We start from the raw sequence: 25,435 nt of genomic DNA on the forward strand, positions 1-25,435 counted from the left end.
TCTGGGTTGTTTGGTGGGGAAAAGGGAGTTTTTTTAAAATGTTATTTTGATTTATTTAATGTTTTTATACAGCAATTTGACTTTTAATTCTTGTCTTATAAGATTACATTTTGATTGATCGATCTAATGTTTATATTCCCGCTCAATCCTGAGTGTCATTGTTACACTAAAACTAGAGGAAAAGACGCCATCGTTCAATAACTTTAAACGCACTGCAGCTCTTCAGGGCTGTTAACTAGTAGTTTACCACTAGATGGCGATAAAGCACATAAAAAAACAAACATCCAATCAAAATAGAAGGACACAACAACATTCAAAATATTTGCCTTTTATTTCAACATTAAAACATCAACAAAGAGATCCATTTTTTTAAAATCCAGCAAACAATTATGCTCGAGGAAAACGCCATTCTAGGAACGTGTTAGTCTTGGTAACAATATATATAGTATGATTGAAAGTGCTAAAAACATTATTTACAGTAATTGAAATCCGGAAATATGTCAATTGAAACCACTAAACTCACAGTAAATACCTATTGGGCTTTTAAATTCAACTTAAACTTATATTTTTCTGTTTTAACTGACTGATGATTGCATTTTTGGTTCTGGGCTTGATTTTTTAAGAATATTTTGAACATTGTTTGAGTATATTTGGATTAGAAGAATGAAATGGTTTTGTTAAAAAAAATAAAAAATCCCAAGCTGTGGTGGGATGGGTTTTATTGTTTTTGTTTAAGACTTATGTATGTAGAGCTCTTTTGTTTGTTTTTAAGTCATGTAGGTTACCCTAGATGTGAAAAATGCCCCCATAAACTAAATCAGCATGTTTGGTTTAGTTGATTCATTTGTTTCCCGGGAACATATTCCACTCGCCCAGGCCAGAATGACAGTAAATGTCAACGCCATTTTTTTCTGGCAGTCAGTTACCTTAGATGTGAAAATGCCCCGAAAAATCTGATTCGGCACTTTAGGTCCTGCTGACTCAGCATTTTCTCCATTCCAGTAAAACATTAAATATCAACACCATCTTTTATAGGCAGTCAGATAAGTTATCCCAAAACTGCCCCAAAAAAGCTGACTTGCATTACTGCTTTTGATGACTCAACAGCTTTCCCAGAAAGACATTCTACTCTTCCAGACCAGAATGAAAGACCCAAAGAGTAAGACTGAGTCCAGATGGAGACTGAAGTCCTGAAATAAGGGTACAAAAGTGTGATGCTCTAATGGAAAACAGCCATTCGAGGCTTATTTTAGTATATTATATTGTTTAACAATTCATGCAAGACCGATGTGGCTAAAGTTTTCCCCCACATTTCACCGATGATATGTCTCACCCTCCAATAAAAACATGAGTAATAATTTTAGGTTTTGAAATACAAACATAGAATAAATACTTCTGATTAAAGGATACACTGATTAATTATGATCAATAATGAGCAGATGCAGGCGACCAGGAGGAACACTGGCTTCACAAATTTTCTCGAGTTTCTTAAATATTTAATCTTAAAATGTCTTACGTTAACTAAAAACAATTTGGTCACAGGTATAAATCCGCAATTGAGTGAACACTGCGGTAATGTTGTTTTGCCACATAAAAAAATTAAAGATGGGTAAAAGAAGGATCATTTCTGTTTAAGTAAACAATCAGATGTTATAGAAGATACCATATCAACAAGCTTGGGGATTGTTTCTTCTTGCTTCCTCCAAGTTTGGTTCATGTAGAAGAAAAGGCAAACTTAGGTATAATGTGTAATATTTGACCACTAGGTCTTGCTGTACAGTTGAAAATGAGTGCAACAAAGAAAGTAGACAAACTTTGGAGACTCAAAGTGACCAAAACGCACCATTTTTCTTCTCATTTTTTGCATTTCACAAGTTTTGGAGATAAGAACAATGTCTTGATTTCTTTCCCTAGGAGTTCAGTGTGTCTGCTGCACGAGCTAAGGAAACAATAGAAAAATAAAACAAAAAAATGTAGAAAAGAAAAAATAGAAACAACTAATGTAGAAAAAGAGGAAAAGGGAAACAAGGAAAAAGAGGAAAAGGGAAAGAAGAAAAAAAGGAAAATTCAGGGGACAGGAAGACAGTACTCATGAAAAACAGGAAAAACTAAAGAAAATACAAATTTAAAAAGAAAACAATGATAAAAAGAGAAAAAGCAGAAAAAGCAAAAACAAAAAGAAGAGAGAAAAATAAATACAAATTCCTCAACCAACAAGTATTCGAAAAATGAACCGTTACATGATAGTTCATGTGTTATCAAAATCAGGATTTTTTTTTTTCAACGAATGACATTTTTTACCACTAGGAGTCACTAAATACACATTAATGTTTACCTCACTTTATACACACACACACACACACACACACACACACACACACACACACACACACACACACACACACACACACACACGCGCAATAAATATGTTGACTTTAACTCTTGGGCTCTTGTTTACTGTGGGAAAAACAAATGGTAAGCCAAGAGTTTGCCTGAGTAAAGTACAGTATATTTTGTTATGGCTGTTCAACCACTTAGATGTATTCTTTCTCACATTTGCTCTGAAGGTGCAGAGCCAATACAAAGGCCAGCCCAATAATATAGCATAAACCTCTCTGTTGTCCTCCACTTAACGCTGATCCACAACAATCTTCAGCTTAGTCTATTTTGTTCTGTTCTGCTCCTTTTGAAACAGACTCTTGCAGCAGTGATGGATTCAGTAGTTACGTGACGGTGTTTTGCTTCATATCTGCAAAAGTGGTTTGTCTTGTCAGAGGTAGTAGAACGATCCAACTTTTTGAGTTACCTGCGAAAGGGAAGAAACATTTATAGATATTAATTGGCAGTATTGTTGGCCGTCATAACATTTGGTAGAAATAGCAATGACTCAGTACAGCCCTGTAAAATTTCAACAACGCAGACTTTAAATTGACGTTTCACTCATTCTACGCCAGACATTTCTGGGTCCTCCCTGTTATTCGGTGCTTTCTGAGTCTCAGTGACATCAAATGGTATATTTCATGAGAAAATGGAACATAAGACACAATGATATGTATGCAGGATAAATTCATGCTTAATAAATGACTCTGATTGTAGTAAAAAAACTGTCACGGTTGCCCATTGCCCTCACTTGGGCCAGCCCGTTTGGCGCCAGCTGCTGCTCGTTGCCTGATTGGCTTCCCTCCTATTTAAACTCAGCGCTCTCATTCACTCCTTGTCAGACCGTCAACAAACCTCTGCACTTGCAAGACTTGTATTCTGACCCTGTCCGGTATCCTGCTCGTGTATCCAGTATCCAGGATCGATCCAGTCTGTCTCATCCTGTCCGGTATCTTGCTCCAGTCTCCAGTATCTGGTATTGATCCCGCCTGTCTCATCCTGGCCGGTATCTTGCTCCAGTATCTGGTATCGATCCTGCCTGTCCTGTCCGGTATCTTGCCCCAGTATCCAGTATCGATTCTGCCTGTCCCATCCTGTCTGGTATCTTTCTCCAGTACCCGGTATCGATCACGTCTGTCCCGCACTGTCCGGTATCTGCTCGTGTATCCTGTATGTGGTATCGATCCCGTCTGTCCTGTCTGGTTTCGATCTCTTCTGCCCAGCTATCGCCGAATCGCTGGCGTTTGTGTTCTCACGCATGACTGCCCCGTTCCCGTAAAATAAAGCTTGTGTGAAAACGTTACGCGTCTGGGTCCACCGTCTAATCGGGTTCTGACAAGTTACACTTAAATGATAAGTCCCCAGTCATGTTTGATTATCTTCCGTTACAAATGTAAGTGAGAAAAATCTAACAAAGTTGTGGTTTTTCATCATTCCTGTATTGCCTTCGTGATAATATTCCTTACCTATGTCAATTTCAGTTATTCATGTATATTTCACGTTTGAAATCTGTAAAATATCCCTGCGACCCTACTTGGGATAAACAGTGCAGATAATTGATGGATGGATCTGTAAAATATGTTGTGTCCCAGTGTGAACTGTCTCCCCTGTTACTTTGATAAGAGTTCTATATTAAACATCTTCTGGCTATCATTTTAGTCGCATTACTCTCTGATGTAACAATATTTTTAAGAATGACTACCACTCTTCAATCATCCATCCATCCATTAGCTGCACCGCTTATCCTCAGTAGGGTCACAGGGGTGCTGGAGCCCATCCCAGCTATCTTCGGGCAGTGGGCAGGGGACACCCTGAACTGGTTGCCAGCCAATCGCAGACTCTTCAATCAACCCTTTATCAATGTTTTCTTATGGTTTATTGATGAGGAAAAGATGTCCACCCAGTTTTGCTTATTGATAGTGAGAACTAGTAAGTTTTTGTAATTTTGCGAATATAGTATAGTTAATAAACATGTTAAAGATTTTTCACAGTAATCATTGTGTACTACCTTGTTTTCTATTACATTAGTAGACATGGCTAACTAAAGCATAAAATTACCCCCACCCTTACTGTACCCTTGTTACTGCTTATTATCCAACTATCATGTATTAATTTGATGGATACTTCCGAAAAATATTTTGAAATTGTATGCCTGTATTTGTCAGGGAATGGCATCTGAAGTGAAACTGAAATGCAGCGACGCTACAGGGCATGCCATGATGCTGACCACTGAGAGAAGACAAGTTAATCTTAATAAGGAGAGAGAAAAAACTATACATTATGGCATGAGTGAATGAGTTAAGAGACACTGTGTAAGATTTGACCACTAGATTTCGCTGTATGGTATAGTGCAACCTTAAACTAGTGCTACAAAGTGCTAGAGAGAATACAAACTACGGAGACTCAAAGCGACCAAACCTCACCCAGCCTTGCAGAAGTTCTTGGGTGTTTCTGGCACCCGTAGACGCAAGATGGCGGACGATAACAGTTAGTCCCTAAAATATTTGGACTGTTTTTTATTTTAGCTGTTTACATGAACGCAAACATCATTAACAGGGAATTACATAATGAATGGGGGATTAACGTGCACAATCTCAGCTGCAATTTGAGAATTTCCACATCCAAATCAAAATTAGGGTTAATAATTATAGCACTTTACACTCATTATATCCTTTTTACAAGGGACCAAAAGTAATTGGACAACGAACTCAGAGGGCTGTAATTGTTTTAAAAGGCTCCCTTGCTAGCATGTCATCAATTCCGTAGTGTAAAAATAACACTAGGAGAAAAATAAAACAAACCAAAAAAAAGGACAAGAGGGTCAAGATAACCATTTGCACATACCTTATGAGGCCGGCCAACGAAGAGGAAGATAAATGAATTCCACCAAAAAGAGATTTTCGTTGGTCCTGGGATGGTGCCTTTGTTTCTGCTATGACTGGTTTATATTCGGCGATCTGAGCCACTTGAAATCTGTTCAAAAGATAAGCAAACAGACTCATAGTATGTAGTCATAGTATGTGGCTGATAAGTTCATTCTGTTATCAATATTGAACACCTGCAAAGAAGATCGCATAGGATGCCAGTTTTTTAATTTTCATTATGACCACTATTGCGCACTTTTGTTCATTGTTTTGATCATTTTGCACTTTTTACATCATATTCTCTATCAGCCAATTACGGTGATGTTCTTTGATTCAACACCCTAAGAGGAGATCTATTTTTGTAACATAGCATGTTATAAAAAGAAAGGGCCCTGGTTGGAATTTCTTATGTGAAGATAGGGCTCTCCCCTATTCTCCTTGCAAGTTCAAAATCCATTGATGTCTTCTCTCCTTATTTTGAGGGTCGACTAAACTATTTACCTATCATAAAACCAGATTCCTTAAACAATATAATACAATAATAAATGTGACTTGATGAATAAGCCAAATGGCCTGTGCTTCCAAATACTATGAATCTTCTGTAGATTATTACGGCAGTTTATAGCAAATTAGATAAGCATTTTTAATGATAACTATAAAAAAAAAATCAGGAAAAAAGAAGCCGTTTTCATTTTTGTATTGACAATGTTGATTGTTTCTTCTTTTATGGTATATTTGTGCCATCGGGTGGTCATTTTTTTGTGCCATCGGGTGGACATTTGGAGCAACACTGGGTTTCTTATTGACCAGGTGCCATTAAACAAAATTATTTCTGTAAGTTTGGGTGCCTATATATCTTTCACTTTACTGTGACTATAAAGTAATTTTTCATCCTTTTCAGAAGTTTTCTTTACTTTTACATAGCTTTCAGTACATTTTGTACTTTTAAGTCTTTTTTCTTTTAAGTTTTTCACATGTTTTGCACTTAAATTCTTTACAGCACTTTGGATTTGTTGGTTGGTTGGAATTTCATATGGGAGAATTGGGCTCTCCCCTGTTCTCCTTGCAAGTTCAAAAATCATTGATGTCTTCTCTCCTTATTTTGAGCGTCTACTAAACTATAACCCTAATAGAGGCCAAAATGTTTTCTATTATATTCCATTCCTGTTGAAAATGAAACAAAGTCTTTTACAACAGGCTGGCATTTCTTATCTGAAGCCTCTCTTCCCTGTTCTCTTTGCATGTTTAAAATGTAAAGGCATTTGCTCTCCTATTTTGAGTACTTAGTAAACTTTAAACGTATCAATGAGACAAAGAAACCTCCTCACCTTCCCACAGACACAACCTTTAACTCTGTACATTCTTTCCCGTCATTTAGCTCCACGGTCTCCTGAACGGTATTTGGCACGGTAGGTTTTGAAGTGTCTGGGCACATTCCTGCCAGCAGGGTGTCCCTCCTTGGCTCTGTTGATGATTTTGAGTTGGAAGTTATATTGGTTTGTGGGGGTTTTATTGGATCTTTAAGGGAGTCCAGGGGTGGTATAAGGAGAGCAGGCCACTTCTTCTGGGCGCATCTGGAGCACCGGTAGCCGTGCATTGCTCCCAAGCCAGAGAGGCCGGAGATGGTGTGAAGGTGCGACTGATGGGGACAAAGCCTTGGGAGGGAACAAAATGATGACAAGGCTGCCAACATCGGGAACCTGAGGAAAAAGACAACAACAAAATGTTATATTTTATTTGTTTTAAAATGACTTATTTTCAGCAATATTGGGCGCTCCAGCTTATAGGGCACACCCCAAGAAAAATGGTCTTTGATCATTTATTTTTAATACATAAAGCGCATAAAATCGAGACTATAGGAGCATGAAAATGAGACAACAGTAAAAGCTTGCACATATTACTTATAGCATAAATATGTATCATTACTCAGTTCTCAAAACATTGTTTACAATGGGAAACTAACCCAAATGGCGGTGAGAGCGTTGACATATCCCACACTCAACCAGAGACTAGATGACAAAAAGTTGAAAAATAATTCCCTCGTCCACTGCTTCTGTTAAACGGACATTTTCAGCTCTAAATCGAATAAAAACGTATGCCAGAAATACGACAGGACAGGCTTGACTTTCCACAATAGCTCTAATGGCGACAGAAAACAACTTATTGATGGAAATGGAACGCACTAAATTTTTCTGACACAGTTATTCAAATCTTCATGAAGATGGAAAGGAGGATGAATTTTTGCACCCAAAAAGATCTTTGGTGAATAAAATATAGATATTTTCCTAAATAATATTGTAATTTAATGAGTCTATTATTGATGCTTTTTATATGTGTCATATCTGTAGCTGCAGTAAAAGTTTTATAGCCAGAAGTTGGATTTATTCAGCCTATTGAGGGCCTAGGTGTGAAATGCACAGCCAACCACTGATTTTTAGAAAAAAAGAAGTTTTGGTTAATAAATAAAAAGAAAAAATAAATAAAACAAATGTTGTACTAACTGTTTTGAAGTCCGAATAGAACAAAATCTTTGGCAGACCATATTTACTCGATTTTCCCTCAATTTGACTGCCTCATAGAGACCATGGTGAAACACATGCAGGCGACTATGCATGCAGACTTACTTGACTGAGGAGACCTTGCTTGATGCCATTTGTTTGCTCTCATACTCTTGTAGAAGTTCTTCCAACGCATCAGCATTTTCTGAGAAACAACATATATAATTTATTACTAAATTGAATCATCACATGAAAAGGGTTTCAATAGTGGGGAAAAAAATCCCTTACCTTTTTTCTCGGAAATAAGGCGAACAAGAACACCGATGGTGTCTTCATTTAAGTCGTCGTAATTATCACCTAGGTCATAAAAGAACATAAGACACATTTAAAAAGACATTTGGCCATAGTATTTTGTCAGCAAGGCACGCTATATTTTGTTATTGCACATTAAAGAAATTACAGTAATCCCTCACTGTATTGAGGATTTCTTTTTGCGGTTTTGCTGCTTTTTGATTGGCTAAACAGTCCCCCAGCCCCTTTTATGCCTGTGTCTGTCTGTGCGTCTATAAAGTTTTACACAGTCAACTTACATTACGTACGCGCAAATCCTTTTCAATTTCGAGTTTCTCTAAAAGCTATCATGTCAACAAAACGCTATGGATAGACTTAATCACCAAAAGGCAGAAGGAAATGCTTTCCATCGCCAACAAAGCTGGACTTCTTGACATGCTAAAGCAGGGGTCAGGAACCTATGGCTGAGTACACATGGTTTGGAGATAAAATTTGACAGTTGCACATTTCTCTAAGGCGTCAAGTTTTTACATCCCGATTTTGGTACATGCAAAGCCGAAGCAACACTAAATTGATTAAAGGTTCAGTCTACTGTAGAAAGAGTACATTCTCAATTACAGATTACAGTCAGGGTGTCACACCAACATACCCTGTTTTGGCAGTAGGTCGCGAAGAAACACTTTAAATGGAAGCTCATTGAACTATGCAAGTTTGCTGTTAAGGTATTTTATGATGAAAACCCACTGATCAAACTTAATAAAAATGCCAGAGAATCACTCAGAGCAATTTGAGTTAGAGGTAGGCGGATCTCTGCACACTGTGCAAGGCACTCCCTTCTTTCTCTCACTCATTGCAGTCTGTGCCAAAGGTAAATACTGCGATATCATTATCATTTGCAGTATTTTGTGACACTTTTACAAAAGACCTTTGCTTGTACATTGTTTTGAAACCATTATCAAGACAAAAATTACAATCAAAATTAGCCTCAACACTCTTAAGTAACTTAGGGCGGGAGAACATTTTTAAGTGGTATATTTATATTGATATGCAGCACAGGCTTTGGCATGAACATTATTTCATATATTTGATTAAATAATCACAGTAAAATAAAGTATGCTAAAGAATTAGCTTTTTTCCGGAGAGCGAATTTGGCGGTTTTGTTACATTTTGTCTGAAAATATATGGTGTGGCTCCCCCACCCCAAAAAATTAAAATATTTTTGCTTGTTTGGTTCTTTGGGTCAAAAAGTTCCCAACCCCTGTGCTAAAGTAAGGTAAAAGCATTTTACGCAACTATTTTGTTCACCAAATATTGTCCGCATAATGGCAAATAAATATGATCTGAAGCAAGGACAGTGTCCTGAAATCAATTTCAATGCTAAAGTGGAATGCAGTATAGCAGCAAGGTTATTTTTAAAATTATAATTTGACAGTACGGAAATTATTCGTAAAAATGTTTACAATACAGTACTTGAGCCTATAAATAGGGTCTGTTCTCTGGTTTTAATGTATAATACAGTATTTGATAAATAAATGAATAAATGTCTCTACTTTGCGCTTTTTGACTATCGCGGGTTTGGTTTAGAACGCAACTCCTGCGAACAAGTAATTACTGTAGTTCATGATGTGGTCCATTTTAGAATTTTGTGGTAAATCCTTTGTTTAACAGTCATGCCTAATCAAAGATGCATTAGTTGGGGCGGCAGTAGCTCAGGAGGTAGAGCGATCGTTTTAGGATTAAGGGATCCCAGTTCGAATCCCGGCTTGTCCGTGTTACATGTCGAAATGTCCTTGGGTAAGACACTGAACCCCCAATACCCCCAATAAGCAGGTTAGCGCCTTGCATGGCTGCACAGATCACGGCCGCTATTGGGAAATTTAAAGCACAATGTAAAGCGCTTTGGGAAGTCATTGACTTGAAAAGCGCTATATAAATGCAGATCATTTCATTTCATTTCATTAGTTAAATGTTGATAATTTAAAACTTCCTTTGTGACTGTCTGCTACAATTTAAAGTACTGCTTACACAGTGAACGTCAATTTCTGGGATTCTGTGCCTTAGCACAGTGGTCCACCACCTTTTATGTACAGGAGACTGGTTAAATGTTTGACTATATTCTCGCAGCTCAGCCCAATGATAATATTAGTAATAATAACAATAAGAATTACAAGCCCAAATCCACAGTGCTATCACTAGACCACCGCGGTTCTGGATGACATAGGAAAAGGCATTCGATTTGATCCCACCCGCACACTATTTCTACTCGCGGTACAGGAAATGGTGCATATGGAATACCGCGGCCCTCGAGGTTACATTGCAACCCATAACACCAGCAGAGCCACTGAGAAGCAAGCGATACCAGAGAAGGATGGAAAATACTTCTGTTTAAGTAGGGGCCTGTAAACAAACACGGCCTGTTGGCCTTTTATGGGAATTTGATTTTAAACATGCTTTAGTTTCGAGAAAATGTTGCGAAGGAGCGGACTAAAGAATTCTCATAACTTCTAATTCTACTACTCTACACGTCACATTCAGCATTTGATTTGCTGAACTGAGTTTAACCCAGTCCTCCTTATTGGCCTCTGTCACATAACTGAAGTTGATGACATACTGTATGTGCTAGAGGCTGAACTGTATGTACTATAAGAGTACTGTATAACAAGGAGGATGTATACACAACGTGCCTAAAATGGTTACATAACAATGAAAAAGAGACAAAAGAGGCAAAGAAATGTGGCAAAGTAACCTACTGTTAAAGGCTACATTTTCTCTGCCAACCAAAACAGTGGAAGAGAAGCTAGGAAGGAGGTGAAAGAGGAGACGTAAAGCATGTGGTGAGCACCTAATTTAATAATTGATCCTGTTGAGAGAGGAAACAAGCTAAAGATTGAGTGTCATGTTCACATGAGGTTGACGTGTCGTTGGAGAAGGAAAGAGAAAAAGTAGTAAGGGGATTGAGATGATGCCATAGTGCAGAAACAACTCATATTTCGCAAGGAGGATGACAAGCAAAAAAACAACTTTAACCAGGGGTGGGCAGATCAATTCAAATATTGATATTATTGATAGGTCTGAAACTAATTGTTTTAATAGTCAACAAGTCACTGACTGGTAGCATAATTATTAAAATTTGCTTGTATTTAGCATGAAGTTGATTTAAGGTATTTTATACACTAAAAACCAATAAAGAATTACAAGACTAGCCCCCCCCAAAAAAAATACTATTTTGTGCTAGTTTTTCATATATAGGGCGCACTGGACTATAAGGTGTATGGAAGTAAAACTACAGTTAGGGCTAGAGTGACACATATATTAAAAAAAGTACAATATGTTTTGCATTGATTGATCAGTAAGAATATATCACTGGTCACAATTGCATAATAGTGAATGTAATCGGAACCTAACCAGAACCACGGTAGAGAGCATGACGGATCCTATCTATTAGGCCACTAAGGATACAGATGACACATGAAAAGTCACAAGTTTTTATCTCATCATCACACTATCTTTAGTCATGGTACCAAAAAGATCTGTCAAACAGCACAGTGGCCATCTGCATGGATATCTGCATGTCCAAAGCAAGAAGTTTAAACAGCAGCAGAGACACATATATCCAGTCTTCCTGGATTTCAAGAAAGTATTTGACAGAGTATGGGAGACTGTCTTGAGGGCTACTACATGGAAGTACAACATGGGCCAGTAACTACTTCAGACCATTGAACAGCTGTATGCCAATGCCAGGAGTGCGGTTTTGATTAATGATACCATGGTTTCAAACCACAGTCTGTTTGAAACAAGGTTTCAAGCCACAGTCAGTGTCAGACAAGGCTGCATTCTCTCTCCAACTTTATTCAACATCTATCTGAAGAGGATCATGACCGAAGTCCTGGACCAAAGTGAAGGTACAATCACCTTTGGGGGACACAACCTTACTGACCTGCTGATGATATTGCCGGTAAATCATCAACCCAGTATAGGATAGAAATCACCACAGAAAAAAGGTAAGGACCATCAACGACCCAAGGTATCGCCACAAACACCATCAACCACCAAGAGCTTGTACTTGCCACCAGATTCAAATATCTTGGAGCTGGCATTTTAAAAGAGGGGTCAGAATCAGAATTGATCCCCATTGTCACCAGTGTTATGCAATTGTGGTCTTATGGACTGATCATAAATTGCACAAAAATGGTAAGGTATGGTAAAATATGGTGATAAGTAAATTGGTTGGCCCCTCTATAAAATTGTTTAACCCAATGCGGCCGCAATTCGAAATGTTTGTCCAACCCGCAGTCATCCTTGATAAATCACTATTCATTATATTCCTTGGGCAAACAATGTTGTTTAAAAGCAGCAGTGAGAGGGTGTACCAGAGACATTTGTCCAGAGCAGCTGTGCTCAGGCTCTGATGACCTGTTCAAAAGAGAAACGTATGTCTCATCAGCTGTCACGCCTAGCGCCAGTCGCTCAGAGAGAAAAGCCAGCTCAAGTTAGTAAATCTGTTTACTTGTGCACACCTGCCCTTCAGGTTCTTGCTGCACCATTGAACTGAAGATTGTCAACGCAAACTTCCCAAGGTAGAAAAAGCATCTAAATATAATAGCTCATGTTTAGTGTCTTGACTGAATCAACAGTAATAAGTGATGCAATGAGAGACTTCTAAAGCTCAAGCAGCATTTCAGGATACACGAACAATAATTTTGAATAATTACATAGCATACAAAGCTAGTAGTTTAGAGTTGCAAGTAATCTGTGAAATGTGCAATTGCATAAGCTACATTGCACAGACTCAGCTGTACATGACACGTGTGAACACCAAGATCAACGACATTCTTGCACGGCATCGTACAAATTAAAATGACAACAAAGATTTTCTCACCTTGCTTTCCAATCAAGTGTGAGAAAAGCTTTAAACTTTGTACCAACTTCATCTGACAGGAACTCATTAAAGTAATGGCTCGATATACTGTACCTTGATACCGCATGAACAAGAAAAAAAAACAAATTAAGACCTTTGATTTTCTTCTGTTATGAGTTTTGTACAATGGCATACTCAACCGTATAATGTTAACTCTGCTCTCTTGTTAATAACTTACTCTTGATTTGGTTGAGAATTTTGTGAAGCCTTCCGGGGATTATTGTCGGACCAAATTTTTGTAATTTTCTGTCCTGTCACATCTAGCAGAGCTGAGCTATATCCCCGTTTTAAGGTGGTTTCAATTACATTATTAATATATCAATGATAGTTTGAGGCATTTGCCTTAATATGAACGTTTGAAGGGACAGTGTGTATTCAGCGCCCCCATGCTGGTAAAAAAAATAATTTAACAAACAATATTGAGTAAAAAAAAAAAAGAAGAAAAAATACACGACATTGATATAAATGCACATGTTTTAAAATACTCGTAGGGTGACAAGATTGTATCTTTCTGCATAACATGAGCCTCATCTAAAGGGAGCATTGTCTGCCATCTAGTTGCTACGAGTATCAAAAAACATAAAACCTTGCGACATGGTGGCTAATAAAATAAGAAGAAAAAGGGTGCAGTTTGGTAACTTTGTCTCTGTAGTTTGTATTCTTTCTTGTGCTTTTTAGCATTCATTTTCGGTTGTACCATACAATAGAGCATCATCAAGTGGTCAAGTAGTATACACACTGTCCCTTTAATGCAAGTTCTGCCTACCCAAATTATGGATTATTTTATGACTGTTTTTTTTTATATTAATTTTTTGATGTTTTTTTTTTTTAGAACTTATTTGTGTAAAATTTTCAGAAAAATATATTTGAGAACAGTGAAATGTTTTACTTAGAGGATTTCTTGTGTAAAATCTGTTTTGGCCCAACCACACCCAGACCCTAGCTCCAGCCAAGTAAATTGAGCTGGTGCCATGTCTAGTCTTTTAAACAATGTTCACTACATTGTTATCAATGTTAAAAAAGATAATTCTGATTACAGTAGCTGTTTACTTATCGCGGTTTTGGTATATCGTGGATTTTCAACGTGCATTTTGTTCTGCATTCTAATTGGCTAAACAGTCGCCCCACCCATTTTCTGCCTGTGTTTGCCTGTCCTTTTGAGCTTGACCCATAGGGGGCAATGACACTAAATAGGACAATGCCATACAAACGAATGCCAGCTGCAGTTAATTATGAGGGAGAAGCGAACCTACCAGAGAGCAGTGTCAGCGTCATTTTTAAGTAAACTTGTTGAGAAACAGAGCAACCATTTTAGAGCATTTACAAGGTCTTCACCCAAAATTCAAGCACTTTTCAAACCTTGAAAAATAAAAATAAATAAAAATAAAATTCAAGCATTTTCAATGGTTTCAAGAACCTGTACAAACCCTGTAAGAAGTAAATAAATAAAAAGGGTTTTTACTTTGCAGGTTTTGACTATCGCGGGACCTATTCCTTTATCTTCTTGGCTCATACCTCACTGTGAATGTGTAAAACTGGAGTGTCATGCCCAATTTCGTTGTCACAATATGTTAACCCATTTTGTAACAATGACAATAAAGGTATATTCTATTCTATTCTATTCTATTTTTGGAATGCAACCCAACAAAAAAGAGGTATTACTGTATTGATATTATTGATATTACTATTTATGATTAATATAAAAAACAGAAACAAGTTTTTTATGTCAATATCTGTGGCTCACCTTCTCTCCGGGTGGCAGCTGACTCGATATCAACCGCATCTTTCTCAGCATTGCAGCGGCAGCCTCTCTTCTTCAGAAAGTTGCAAATCCCGATACCAAGCAGGCCCATCACGCAGAAGATGGGCACCAAGGCAAACACGGCATATTCTGTCGTATTCTCCTCGGCAGTGCGCATGACTGTGTGGTTGACCGGTGCTCCGTCACTGTTCACTAAGCCTTGCCCCACCGTGCGGACGCTTCTCATGTGCACTGCTGCTAATCACAAAAGATTTAGTGGGACTTAATTTGACCCTCTAAGATATCCAATCAAGCAGACTGGGATTTGAAGAAGAAAACAAACATACTCACTGTTTACACAGGGGGCTTTCATTGAAGCAATTCCCTTTTTGGGTTTGGAGGTAAATCTGTAAAAAATGTAAATGTTAAATAAGACCGTATTTTGCAGAATGAAGACAGATTCCTATTTCCCCCCCCCAAAAAATGGTTAATACAGTTTTGTGAATTTTCTATTATGCAAACAATGCTAAATAAATGTTCAACAAAAGTTTATTGAAGATTTTTCGATTTTCTTTGGTGCATGCATAGGTTGAAGTTTGGCAAGAAATTGTAAAAGAGTGACACGAACCTAAATGTCCAGTATTTACCAAATTAACAAAGTTTTCTTGATACACAGCTACTGTGATGTAATATGTACAAAAATAACAGTGTAATTCCATGTCTAATCACCCCTAAAGACCTTGACATTTTAAACCATGCCAATCTTGATTTTCATGGCACTCGATTAACTTTTTGGAAGTGATTGAGTGACACTAAATCAAAAATTTTACGACAATTGAAGCAGGGATTGGGAGCACAGCTTACGTATTTGTCAAATTTTACACAAAACGAGGCCATCGCTGCCTTCCTTGATCCTTTAAGACCCAGCGTGGTAAAATTACATTTTTATTCTTTCCAAAGTGGTAAAAATGTTTTTTATTGTTGACTTTCTTCAAATAAACATAGTCATTAGGTGCTATTAATGACTCACACTGATTCTGGGTGGGACATTTGTTTAAGTCCTGCCCAATAGTATAGAACTTTCCTAATCTTTATGAATATTTTGTGTCATTTACTGTATCAAGCAATCAATCATGCAAGTTGTATTTTTACAGAGGTATAAACATTTGAACGTATCTGTTCTGATGATCAATACAACAACCCGACAGGAAACATTTAATTTTCATTGCCAAAGGCCTCCTAAAACATCATCTATGTATTGAATGCATGTTTTTTTTAATGTTTTTCTATATTTGGGTATTGCAGGATTAAACATATTCCATATCTGGAACAACTGGCTCACTTTTCACAAAACACGTATCACGAAAAAGTGATTAAAACAACTATTACAAATTACAATAAAAGTCTTGTTTAACTTCGATTACCTTACAAAGGACAGGATTTTATTTGTTTTCATGATTCAACCCTCCTTCTCACAGGTCCTCACAAATGAAGTATAAACTTCGGGATTGCTTCAGGCTCAGTACTGCATATTGAGTTAATTGGTGTAGATCGGGCTGGGTTAGGCTTTAATACCCGCGGGCCTGGGATGGCCCAATATTACCTCTAATTAAATGTACTCATACCCTTAGATACTAATAAAAGACATATAATGGGGTAATTCCATGTCAAATCATCCAATGGAATACACCCAGCTCACTATGCTTTCCATGAAACCTAATGTACTTGTTGATTGTGATTGTGCAACACAAAATATAACAATTTAGCGAGGTAATTTTTAGTTATAGTAAATTGGACAAACAATTTGATACCTGCAATCCACAGAATTTTCTAACCCTTATATTTTTGGAACTATCCAGTAAATGTTCACTGAACATATATTGTGAGAAAAGGAAATACAACACAAATCTGCATTTCCAACAGTGGTGCATGTTCTAGTAATTTGACCATGTGATGGATATTTTGACTTAAAAATTGACCTGATGGATCAAGTAATCTAGTATCTAGACCTTGTGGCGATCGTTTTGGCCTTGAAATTTATACTGTGGATCACTGAATTTAATCCAGAAAAATATCCATGAAATATTTTCTAAACACTCATCACGTTGGATCTTCCCTTTGTCACGTGCTGCTAGCAAAAGCTCGTCAAAGCACCACACAAACAACGTTGCAACATTTTGCTGAGTACATAGCATATTATAATTAATCGAAATTAGGCCTCTTGTGATAAAACTAAGTTGATGCAGTTAGACAACAAAATGCAACTATCGTGCACAAATATTTCAGGGATAATTACCCAGGCAGACATTCTCCACACACAGAATCAGAGTTTGCAGTGCCCGGAGCAACCAGTTTTCTCCTGCGGAGAACGCAGGAGGAGTGTGGACGACATAGCTCAGAGTCGAATGAGTCTGAAAAGGTTCCTGTCTGGCATGACCGACACTGCACTTCCTCTGTCCCACTCTCTATTTGTCCACAAGGCTGGTCGGACACACACAAAAAAACAGTATATATACTTTGTATATGGCTCTTAAACATTATCCAAATAAATACAACTCCATTATATTTGGAAAACTGCAAATTTTAGAAAACAGTGTCTTTGGAGAGTCTAGGTCAGTGTTTTTCAAATAGTGGGACGCGGCCCCCTGGGAGGCGTACCTAAAACTATTTCATAAACATTGCTATGTTTCGTCGCGGTGGGGGGGGGAATGACAGAGATGAATTTAAAAGCACTGGTCTGGGAGAACAGCTACAGTTAGTTTTACAGTTTGGTTATGGATGCAAGGATTTTCCTTGATATAGCACATGAACCTTATCTAAATTGTATTCACACTGCATCCCAATTACAAAAACATATCTGATGTAACTCTGCTCATATTTAACACTGACAAAATTCCCTATGAAAAAATGAAAATCACATTTGCTTAAATACAGTCAACAAACTAAAAGAAACAATGACTTATTCGAAGTGTTCCTCGAATGATGCCATGGCATATAAAGTTTTGTTACCGAATACACATCTATGGCATGTATTACAGTCAACACAACTCTGTTCAGTGTAATATCCTCTAACAGATATTTCCTTGGAAATTGTTGTCGGAACAGAAATACAAGTAAAGAAAATAGTTTTCACTTTAAAAGGACATTGTGTATTAGTTTGCGCCTCTTAGTGGCGAAAAAAAATCATTTATTTAAAAAACCTAAATTTGAATAATAAGCAAAAATACATGAACCATCATGTAAACGTGCATCTTTCTAAATACTTATAGGTCAATTTTTAATTTTTTATTTTACACAACATGAGAACACAGCATTTTCACCCAAAAACTTTTCTTTTTGCAAAGAAGAGCCTCTACTCACTTTGGAAGGCTCCTCGCCGGTGGGACATTTATTACACATGCATCCTACTCCCGGAGGACACTTCACTGCTGCAGTCCCTCGACAGCCAAACACCTAATAAAAAATACACATTCAGGCAATTTTATGAGTAACTGAAACTTTTGCATAAATAGTTAGCACTTAAAAAAACACACAATCTCTACAGCAGCTAATAATATAAATATTTAAAAAATTAAGAAACAAAGCAGATTGAGAAACGTAATAAATTGCGACAAATTATTACATTAAAACTGTATTTCTCTTTTGACAAACAATTTTGCAGATTTAACTATTCCAAACCTCTCCTGTAAATAAACTTTTTGGCAGTGAAAAGCAGTATGCACATTACAGAAACTCTTCACAAAATTAACAAAAACATGGGTGAGAAAAAGAACACTTAAAATTTTCAAAATTTAGTTCCATTTATAAATAAAAATGTATATATACATATATATGTAAATATACATGCGAATTTATAACATGTATACTGTATATACATAGATACATTAATGTATATTTACACATATGTATATGTATACAATGTTACCTCTTTTTGTGGAACCCCTAAATACAAGAATTTCGATATTCGAGTTTTTTTTTTAAACAAAGATCTTGCTCACTATGCGAAGGAAAATCCAGTTAACTAGCAGTTCCAGAAGCTATCAGTAAAGATCGCTCGAGACTGTTCACCGCTTGTGACTTCTCAACGCCAGCATCAGTTCTTACAGTTTGTGCATGCAAACCACTACAAGCAGAAAAAAATGGGTTGCCCAAATGCTGTGTGTGTTTTTGTAAAGTAAATGTAACTTTTTTTTAAGTTTAGAGTAAGTGCTTACATATCGATGTCATACCTGTAAAACTTTGCCGATTGCTCCTTTTATTAATGATTGCAAATTGTACTTATTGAGCGATAATAAACCTTAAAAAAACTACGTGGCATTTATTTACTGACAGACAGACTATGTAGAATTAGTTTCAATATTAGACATCTACGATGTTGTTCTTGTCTACTTCAGGCAACAGCTACAATCCTGAAAAAACAAAATGGGCATGACGAGATTGGTCAGATTGGAAAAAAAAAAAAAAAAGCAACAACAATCGAGATAGAGATGGGCGCCACCAGGCTACACTTGCCTAAGACACACCAACGGTGCCCCAATGGAAATGGTGCCCCTACGACTCTAAAGGTTAAGGGATCCAACCAACCATGAAAAAAATTTTATGCCGTACACAATGGAAAATTATCATACACATGCGAGGCAAACATATAATTTGACAGGTATGCGATCTTCGTGACTCCTTGTGGCAACCTTCCTCTGTAGCACACACTCATAGTAAACTCCTATTTTATTCCTTTAATATCATCTTAGTAATCTTTTTTTATGTATAATTACTCTTTGAATGTGCTTTTATTGATCAGGAAGATGTGTTTTATGGCTATTTAGACTTTACTAATATACTTTTGAGATGACGGGAGTCGACCAATACAGGCTCCGAGCACGGTCCTGGAAACAATTAAGCTCGTAAGAAGAGGTTCCACTTGTATAAGATTATAAGAACATTTTCAGACAACAGCGTGTACTGTGTGTATGTATAATATACAGTAAGATTGCGTTTGTGAAAATCACAGGATTACCGTCAGAATTAGAATAGTTGAGCAGCAAAGGTGGTTCCTCATCTTCTTCAATATATTCTTGGAGGAACATATGATCTATATAGAAACATTTAATAAAACACGTTTAGAGTAAGTCAAAATGCAGACAAACATAGATTAAATAGGAGTGGGGGGTATGGCAAAACATTATGTCAATTATTGATTTCATTTTTTCAAATAAAAATACAATCTCGATTTTCTCACAATTATTTTTGGATTGTTTTTGGACAAATTTGCTCATTCCGGACCACTCTTCTTGTCATGATTACCAATGTGAATCACCTGTGCCCACTCATTTGGCGCCAACCGACGCGGGTTCCAATTGGCACCCTGTCACTATTTGAACCCAGTCCTGTCAGTCCCCCGTGGCCAATCCGTCTGCGAGTCTCCGTGTATACAAGGCAAGCCTTTTTAGACACTGACCCCCGCCTGTCCCGTTTTTGCTCCAGTTTGTCTCCGGCTACAACTCATTCGGATCTCTATCAGGTCTGCTCTCTCGTCCCAGCTTACGACCCCTTTTTGTTCCCGACTACGTGTACTCTCCCGTTCTGGATTACGACTCGTTTCCGACCCCGACCACATCTTGCTCTCCCACTCCCGGCTACCGACCAGTTTTCCGCCCCTGACACTGCCATCGCTCGCTACAAAAGATCCACTTGCGTGTTCTGATCACAATCCGAGAGCGATCTGTTTCCCGCGCCCAGCGAACACCGGATCGTGGGTGCAGCCCTTCCACTCTCTTTCAATAAAACTTGTGGTAAACGTCACGCAAGTGGGTCCTGTTTCTGTTCTGGTCCTGACACTTCTTGCATGTAAAGACACAAATGCCTTCCGGACAGGTTTTAATTTGATAGTGTAAACATGCAAAATGGTAAGGTATCAAATGTGCATGGAGTCTAACAGTAACCATCAAATCCAAGAAAAGCACAATAATTTTACCTACTTCTTGCATTGGCACTTTAGCACAGATTTCAACCGGCCAAAAGTGGAAAGCTCCTTTCATATCTTTTGCTGGTTTCACCCGTCACCCTTTGTTGTTGTTGATAATGGAAGTCATTATAATAATATCGTGTTTTCACAATATCATTTTTCCACATTAACAAAACACAAATCTGACTGTCCTCACAGAAGAAGCCATTTAGCGAGCAATACGGCACGCCTGTAAATGGACTTCCAGATCTCATTAGACAGCAGCTGCTTTGAGAGTGTGTCTGTGTGCTCACGTGCACTTTGAACAGAGCTGCAGAGTCAGAGCTCTATTCAATTTTAAGATAAATAAAAAAGCACAATGGAACCCAAAAGATAAATATGTGAATAAACATATCACTGATAGCGGAGAAGAAAGAAAAATAAATATATGGGTATTCGTTTTTTAAAATAACAATCTCGGTAACGTCCTGATGATTTAATATTGTTATATAACCAACCTCTACTATGAAGTAATGGCCATTGTACTCAGTGGGAGCCAAATAAGAGAAATGTAACCTGCAAGGTAATTAAAATACTTTTTGGGTTGATATTTTTATCAATCCCACATTGTATCTTCAGGGTTTGGCGATCCTTTCTCTGACGTGAGGGTTGCACCGCTCAACAGGCAACCGCCCACACCCGTGTGAACCAAACTGATTTTAATTCAAATGCACCACCTAAATCGACTTCTTGTTCGGTGTGACCGTACTGGTGTTAGTAAAACAATGATAAGCAATGAGCGGCCTGGTACCAAACGACCCACAACCCTCTACTGGTCCGCGGCCTGGTGGTCAGAACCGGATCTGGGTTTACCCACCAAGGCGAGCAGTGGACACTAAGAAATCTTGAGGGGGCACCGCCAAAGCTGTTTTTTTTTTTTAACCATGCATTTCTCTGGGCTTGGAACCGGCGCAAGTAGGACACTGGCTTGTGTCCAATAGAGGCTACATTTTTTATTTGATTTTTTTTATTGGATTTATTTATTATTAATATTTGTTTTTAATTTTTGATTGATAGACAAAATCATTTAACATAACAGGCAATCGTGCATGGTTTTGTTCTTTCCCCCATTGCAAAGAATAAACATAAATGTATATACATATAGACATACATACATAATAATAATCCTACGACATTTAGAGTTAGGAGTCACCAGACCCTAACATCCAGGTGTATTATACTACATTGTCAGGTGGGAGCATGCCTAGTTACCTATGTGTATGTGACCGGATATTTTGAGTAAAGACCCCGCAATGTTATTGCTATTCTATTTAAATCAGTTTTTGCATTCACTGAATGTCTTTGATAGGGACAGGTGAATGTGGTTGGATGAGTAAGAGGTGGGGCGAGCCTGTGTATGTCTGTGAAGGAGTGAGAGGATGCGCACAGATAACAAGAGGTGGGAAACACTGCTTTCTCTGGTTATTGCTTGATTGCCGTGGTTCCAGGCAACAGTAAGCCTTATACCTGCAATAAAAAAGTAGGTAAGACTAACTCTCTGTTGTCCGTTTTCTGTATCCAATGCCACGCAACAATAGATATTCCGAATATTTCTCCATACATCAGGCCTTGTTGGCGATTGGGGATCCCTCCCCTAAAGGTCACATTGTGAATATGAAATTGCACCACAGACTGTGAAAGTCAAAATGAAAAGGAAAGTTTGGAGAAAAAACAAAATGACTGATAGAAGCAAAGAAAAAGAAAAAATAGTAGGAAGGAGAAGCACACTCACCCCTGACTGTAAATGACTCACTTGCTGGGAAAACACTGAACACACTTCTCACATGCATTATTAGTAAAACTCTTTCTGTAGCCAACTATTTCTCTTCTGATATGTGTTTTGCATCTCAATAATGCACTATTTCAAATGTTGGTAACCTTCATGACATGTTAAATGCTATGAATTACAAGTAGGTATGCTTCATGTAGTGTAATAGCCTCATCTGTGTATGTACTTTTAAAAGGTCCTCTTGAACAGACAAACCCCTGGCTGAAAACACCAGAGGAACAAGCAGATTTCAGGGAGGGAAGGAGCACCACAGAACTGATTTTTAATTTGCGCATTCTGTGAGAGAGGTTTCAACAACACAAGAGAAACCTCTATTCATTTAATAAGTCATTGTAGATTTCAATAAGGCATTTGCAAGAATAAGGCAAATCACTTTGTGGGCCACCATGCAGAAGTACAACATAGGCCAGAAACTGGATCAGACCATTGAAAAGCTGTATGCCAAAACCAACGTTGCGGTACTGATCAATAGGACCACTGGAGTGTGCTTTGCAACCATTCGGTGTGAGACAAGGCATTCTCTCCCTATTTTTATTTAACATCATCCTGGAGAGGATTATGACTAAAGCCCAGGACAAACATGAAGGTACAGTCAGCATTGGGGGACACGTAACTAACCTTTGTTTTGCTGATTATTATTACTATTACTATTGCTGGGCTAGCAGGATAAGAACAGGAACTCAGAGATCAGGTCAATCACTGCGACATAGTATCAACCCAGTATGGGATAGAAATCAGCACAGAAAAAACTAAAGTAAAGACCAACAAGCCCCAAGTTGTCACCACCAACATTACCATCAACCATCGAAAACTTGAACCAGTCACCAAATTTTATCATATTGTCCCTGCCATATCTGGTCAGAACCATAAAACCTTGCCAGAATAGCCCATGTGACGAATGAAATGATGGTGCACAACACCATCAGAGAGCACATTGGACCCAACAAAGAACTGTTCTTAATTGTGCACGGACGAAAATAGTATAGTAGTGTATAGTCACGTCACAAGAGCATCAGGACTGTCCAAGATCATTCTCTAGGGCACAGTCCAAGAGGGCAGAAAGAGAGGAAGACAGAAAAACAACCGGACTGACAACATTAAGAAATGGACAGGAGCCAACTTTGCCATGATCCAAAAAGTTGCCAGGAACTGTCAGCACTGAAGAAAGCTGTCCAGAGTTACGTCCTCAATGAAGCAGCAATGACCCAGGCGGTTAAGGGAAACGTGAACCATGTAACGTCAGCAATCGGGTGATGGGCCTAACCCAAAAAGATCCCAAGAATGGCACATTAACACTGCTAAAAATAGCATCTCATCTTACAAAACAAAAACCCACTTTAATGGCATGATGTAACTTTAATTGGATTGAAAAACTCCCACAACCTTGAGCGCTTTTGTTTTCCATCTATTACATAAGACTCATGCTAAAAATAACAAGAGGTAGCAATGTGGTAGATACCTGGCACACATTTCAAGGTTTACTTTAAAAAAAACACTCATTTTTACAGCTGTCTTGTTTTATTGTCGTAAATATTTTGAGTGTAATACGGCATTAGATGTGTTAGCAACAAAACATTAATTGTTCCAAATGCTGCTCTTCTATTATCTTCTGAAAATACACGCAGAAACTAAAAAATACATGGATTGATTAAGAATCGTTCAAAAGGTTGTGTTGTAAGTAGGTGCTGGTCCTTTAGTGTGTCGACTTTGTACAGCACAGCACTACTTTTATTCTTATTTATTTTACATATTGGCAGGCTTAGATAGGAATATAAAGAATGATGAAAATTTTTGAGACATCCTCTAAAGAACCAGAAGTTTTGGATATCTATCAGGTCTTTTCCATCTTTTTTTTCTTTACCTTAAGTTTACTGTCATGAAATCAGTAGCCCGGGTTATCAGTGAAAAGGTACAACAGCATGTGCCAGTCTCCTTAACACTGAAAGATCAGAATTTATCGCGTTGGAACGTAAAGGGGTAAAGTTGCCTGGCCTGACTGGGAAAATTGAAAGACAAAGTGACAGCAAGTACTATGGTACTTCTTATAGCTAACACTAACAGTATAGTAGCATGTATCCATCTGTTGAGACCCTCAAATTACATAGGATAAATGTGGATTCATCCACTTAATCGAAGATTATACATGAGAGCAAGAAGGCCAGTTGAAGTTGGCCGTCATTGTAAACTCCCTGGAAGTTCCCAGATAAAACGAGCTTTAAGACTTTTATGCTTGAAGACCGAACGCAAGCAGTAGACTAGTCAATGTCCTAAACAAAGTATAGAATGTGCAAAAGGGGAATGGCATCATGTTCTAAAATAGGTATTATAAATAAAATTTGTGAGACATCAAGTCTCTTAGCAAGGCAAACCCTTTTCAAGGCTCTATTGAAATTCTTTATTTCACTGCGGAGCAAAAAAATAATACTACATGTGTTTAAACAAAGACAAGCAACAAAATGATTACTAGGACCACAGGCTTTGCTATGCTATTCATTCCTTCTGTATTTTTTTTTTAAATAAACAAATAACCCCTTTTAAATTTGGACTTATGTGAAGTATTTGAGTTGAATTAAATAAGGGGTTCAATTTCATGCTTTGTTGGTCTCATTGCCATTGCTTAGCCGTTGTTAGGCAAGAGGTTCATGTCTCTATCACCAATGGCACGAGGGACTGAGTGTATCCTTTGCAATAATGCATGACACGCACAATCACTCGATTGTGCCTTATCACAAAGATAGACCCAGACTGGTGTTGCTTGGTGTCACTGACAAGTTCATCTGGCAGACACTTAGCACTTTGCAATTTTATTCCTTCTCCAGCATAACCTCTCCACTCCACCCCCCAAAAATGTGGCACCAAACATTTAATTAAGAGAATAAAAAATAATGTAATATAATAAATTTCACCAATGTACTTGAACTTTGGGGTTACCACAAAGATTTAAAAAGTTTTTA

The 25,435-nt window shown here is 37.8% G+C and overlaps 1 protein-coding gene across 2 annotated transcripts in view; it reads right to left on the reverse strand.

The window, feature by feature from the left end:
* Positions 1–312: 312 nt before the first annotated feature.
* The window catches only part of relt (RELT TNF receptor), a 28,893-nt gene continuing 3,770 nt past the window's right edge, over positions 313–25,435 (reverse strand). The window contains exons 2-11 of one of the 2 annotated variants that reach the window (XM_088345410.1): positions 19,706–19,780; positions 18,052–18,144; positions 16,988–17,172; positions 15,043–15,098; positions 14,695–14,946; positions 8,030–8,098; positions 7,868–7,946; positions 6,572–6,943; positions 5,224–5,352; positions 313–2,806 (exon numbers count right to left, since the gene is read on the reverse strand). In XM_088345410.1, coding sequence (XP_088201536.1) covers positions 2,803–2,806; positions 5,224–5,352; positions 6,572–6,943; positions 7,868–7,946; positions 8,030–8,098; positions 14,695–14,946; positions 15,043–15,098; positions 16,988–17,172; positions 18,052–18,144; positions 19,706–19,747 — 1,281 coding nt within the window. In that variant the 5' untranslated portion in view covers positions 19,748–19,780 and the 3' untranslated portion in view covers positions 313–2,802. Of the gene's footprint in view, positions 2,807–5,223; positions 5,353–6,571; positions 6,944–7,867; positions 7,947–8,029; positions 8,099–14,694; positions 14,950–15,042; positions 15,099–16,987; positions 17,173–18,051; positions 18,145–19,705; positions 19,781–25,435 lie in introns of both variants that reach the window. The other variant, XM_088345409.1, reaches the window with a different exon arrangement.

The sequence above is a fragment of the Urocampus carinirostris genome, chromosome 10 (assembly GCF_059441175.1).
Source record: "Urocampus carinirostris isolate Australia breed hairy pipefish chromosome 10, RoL_Ucar_1.0, whole genome shotgun sequence".
Taxonomy (NCBI): domain Eukaryota; kingdom Metazoa; phylum Chordata; class Actinopteri; order Syngnathiformes; family Syngnathidae; genus Urocampus; species Urocampus carinirostris.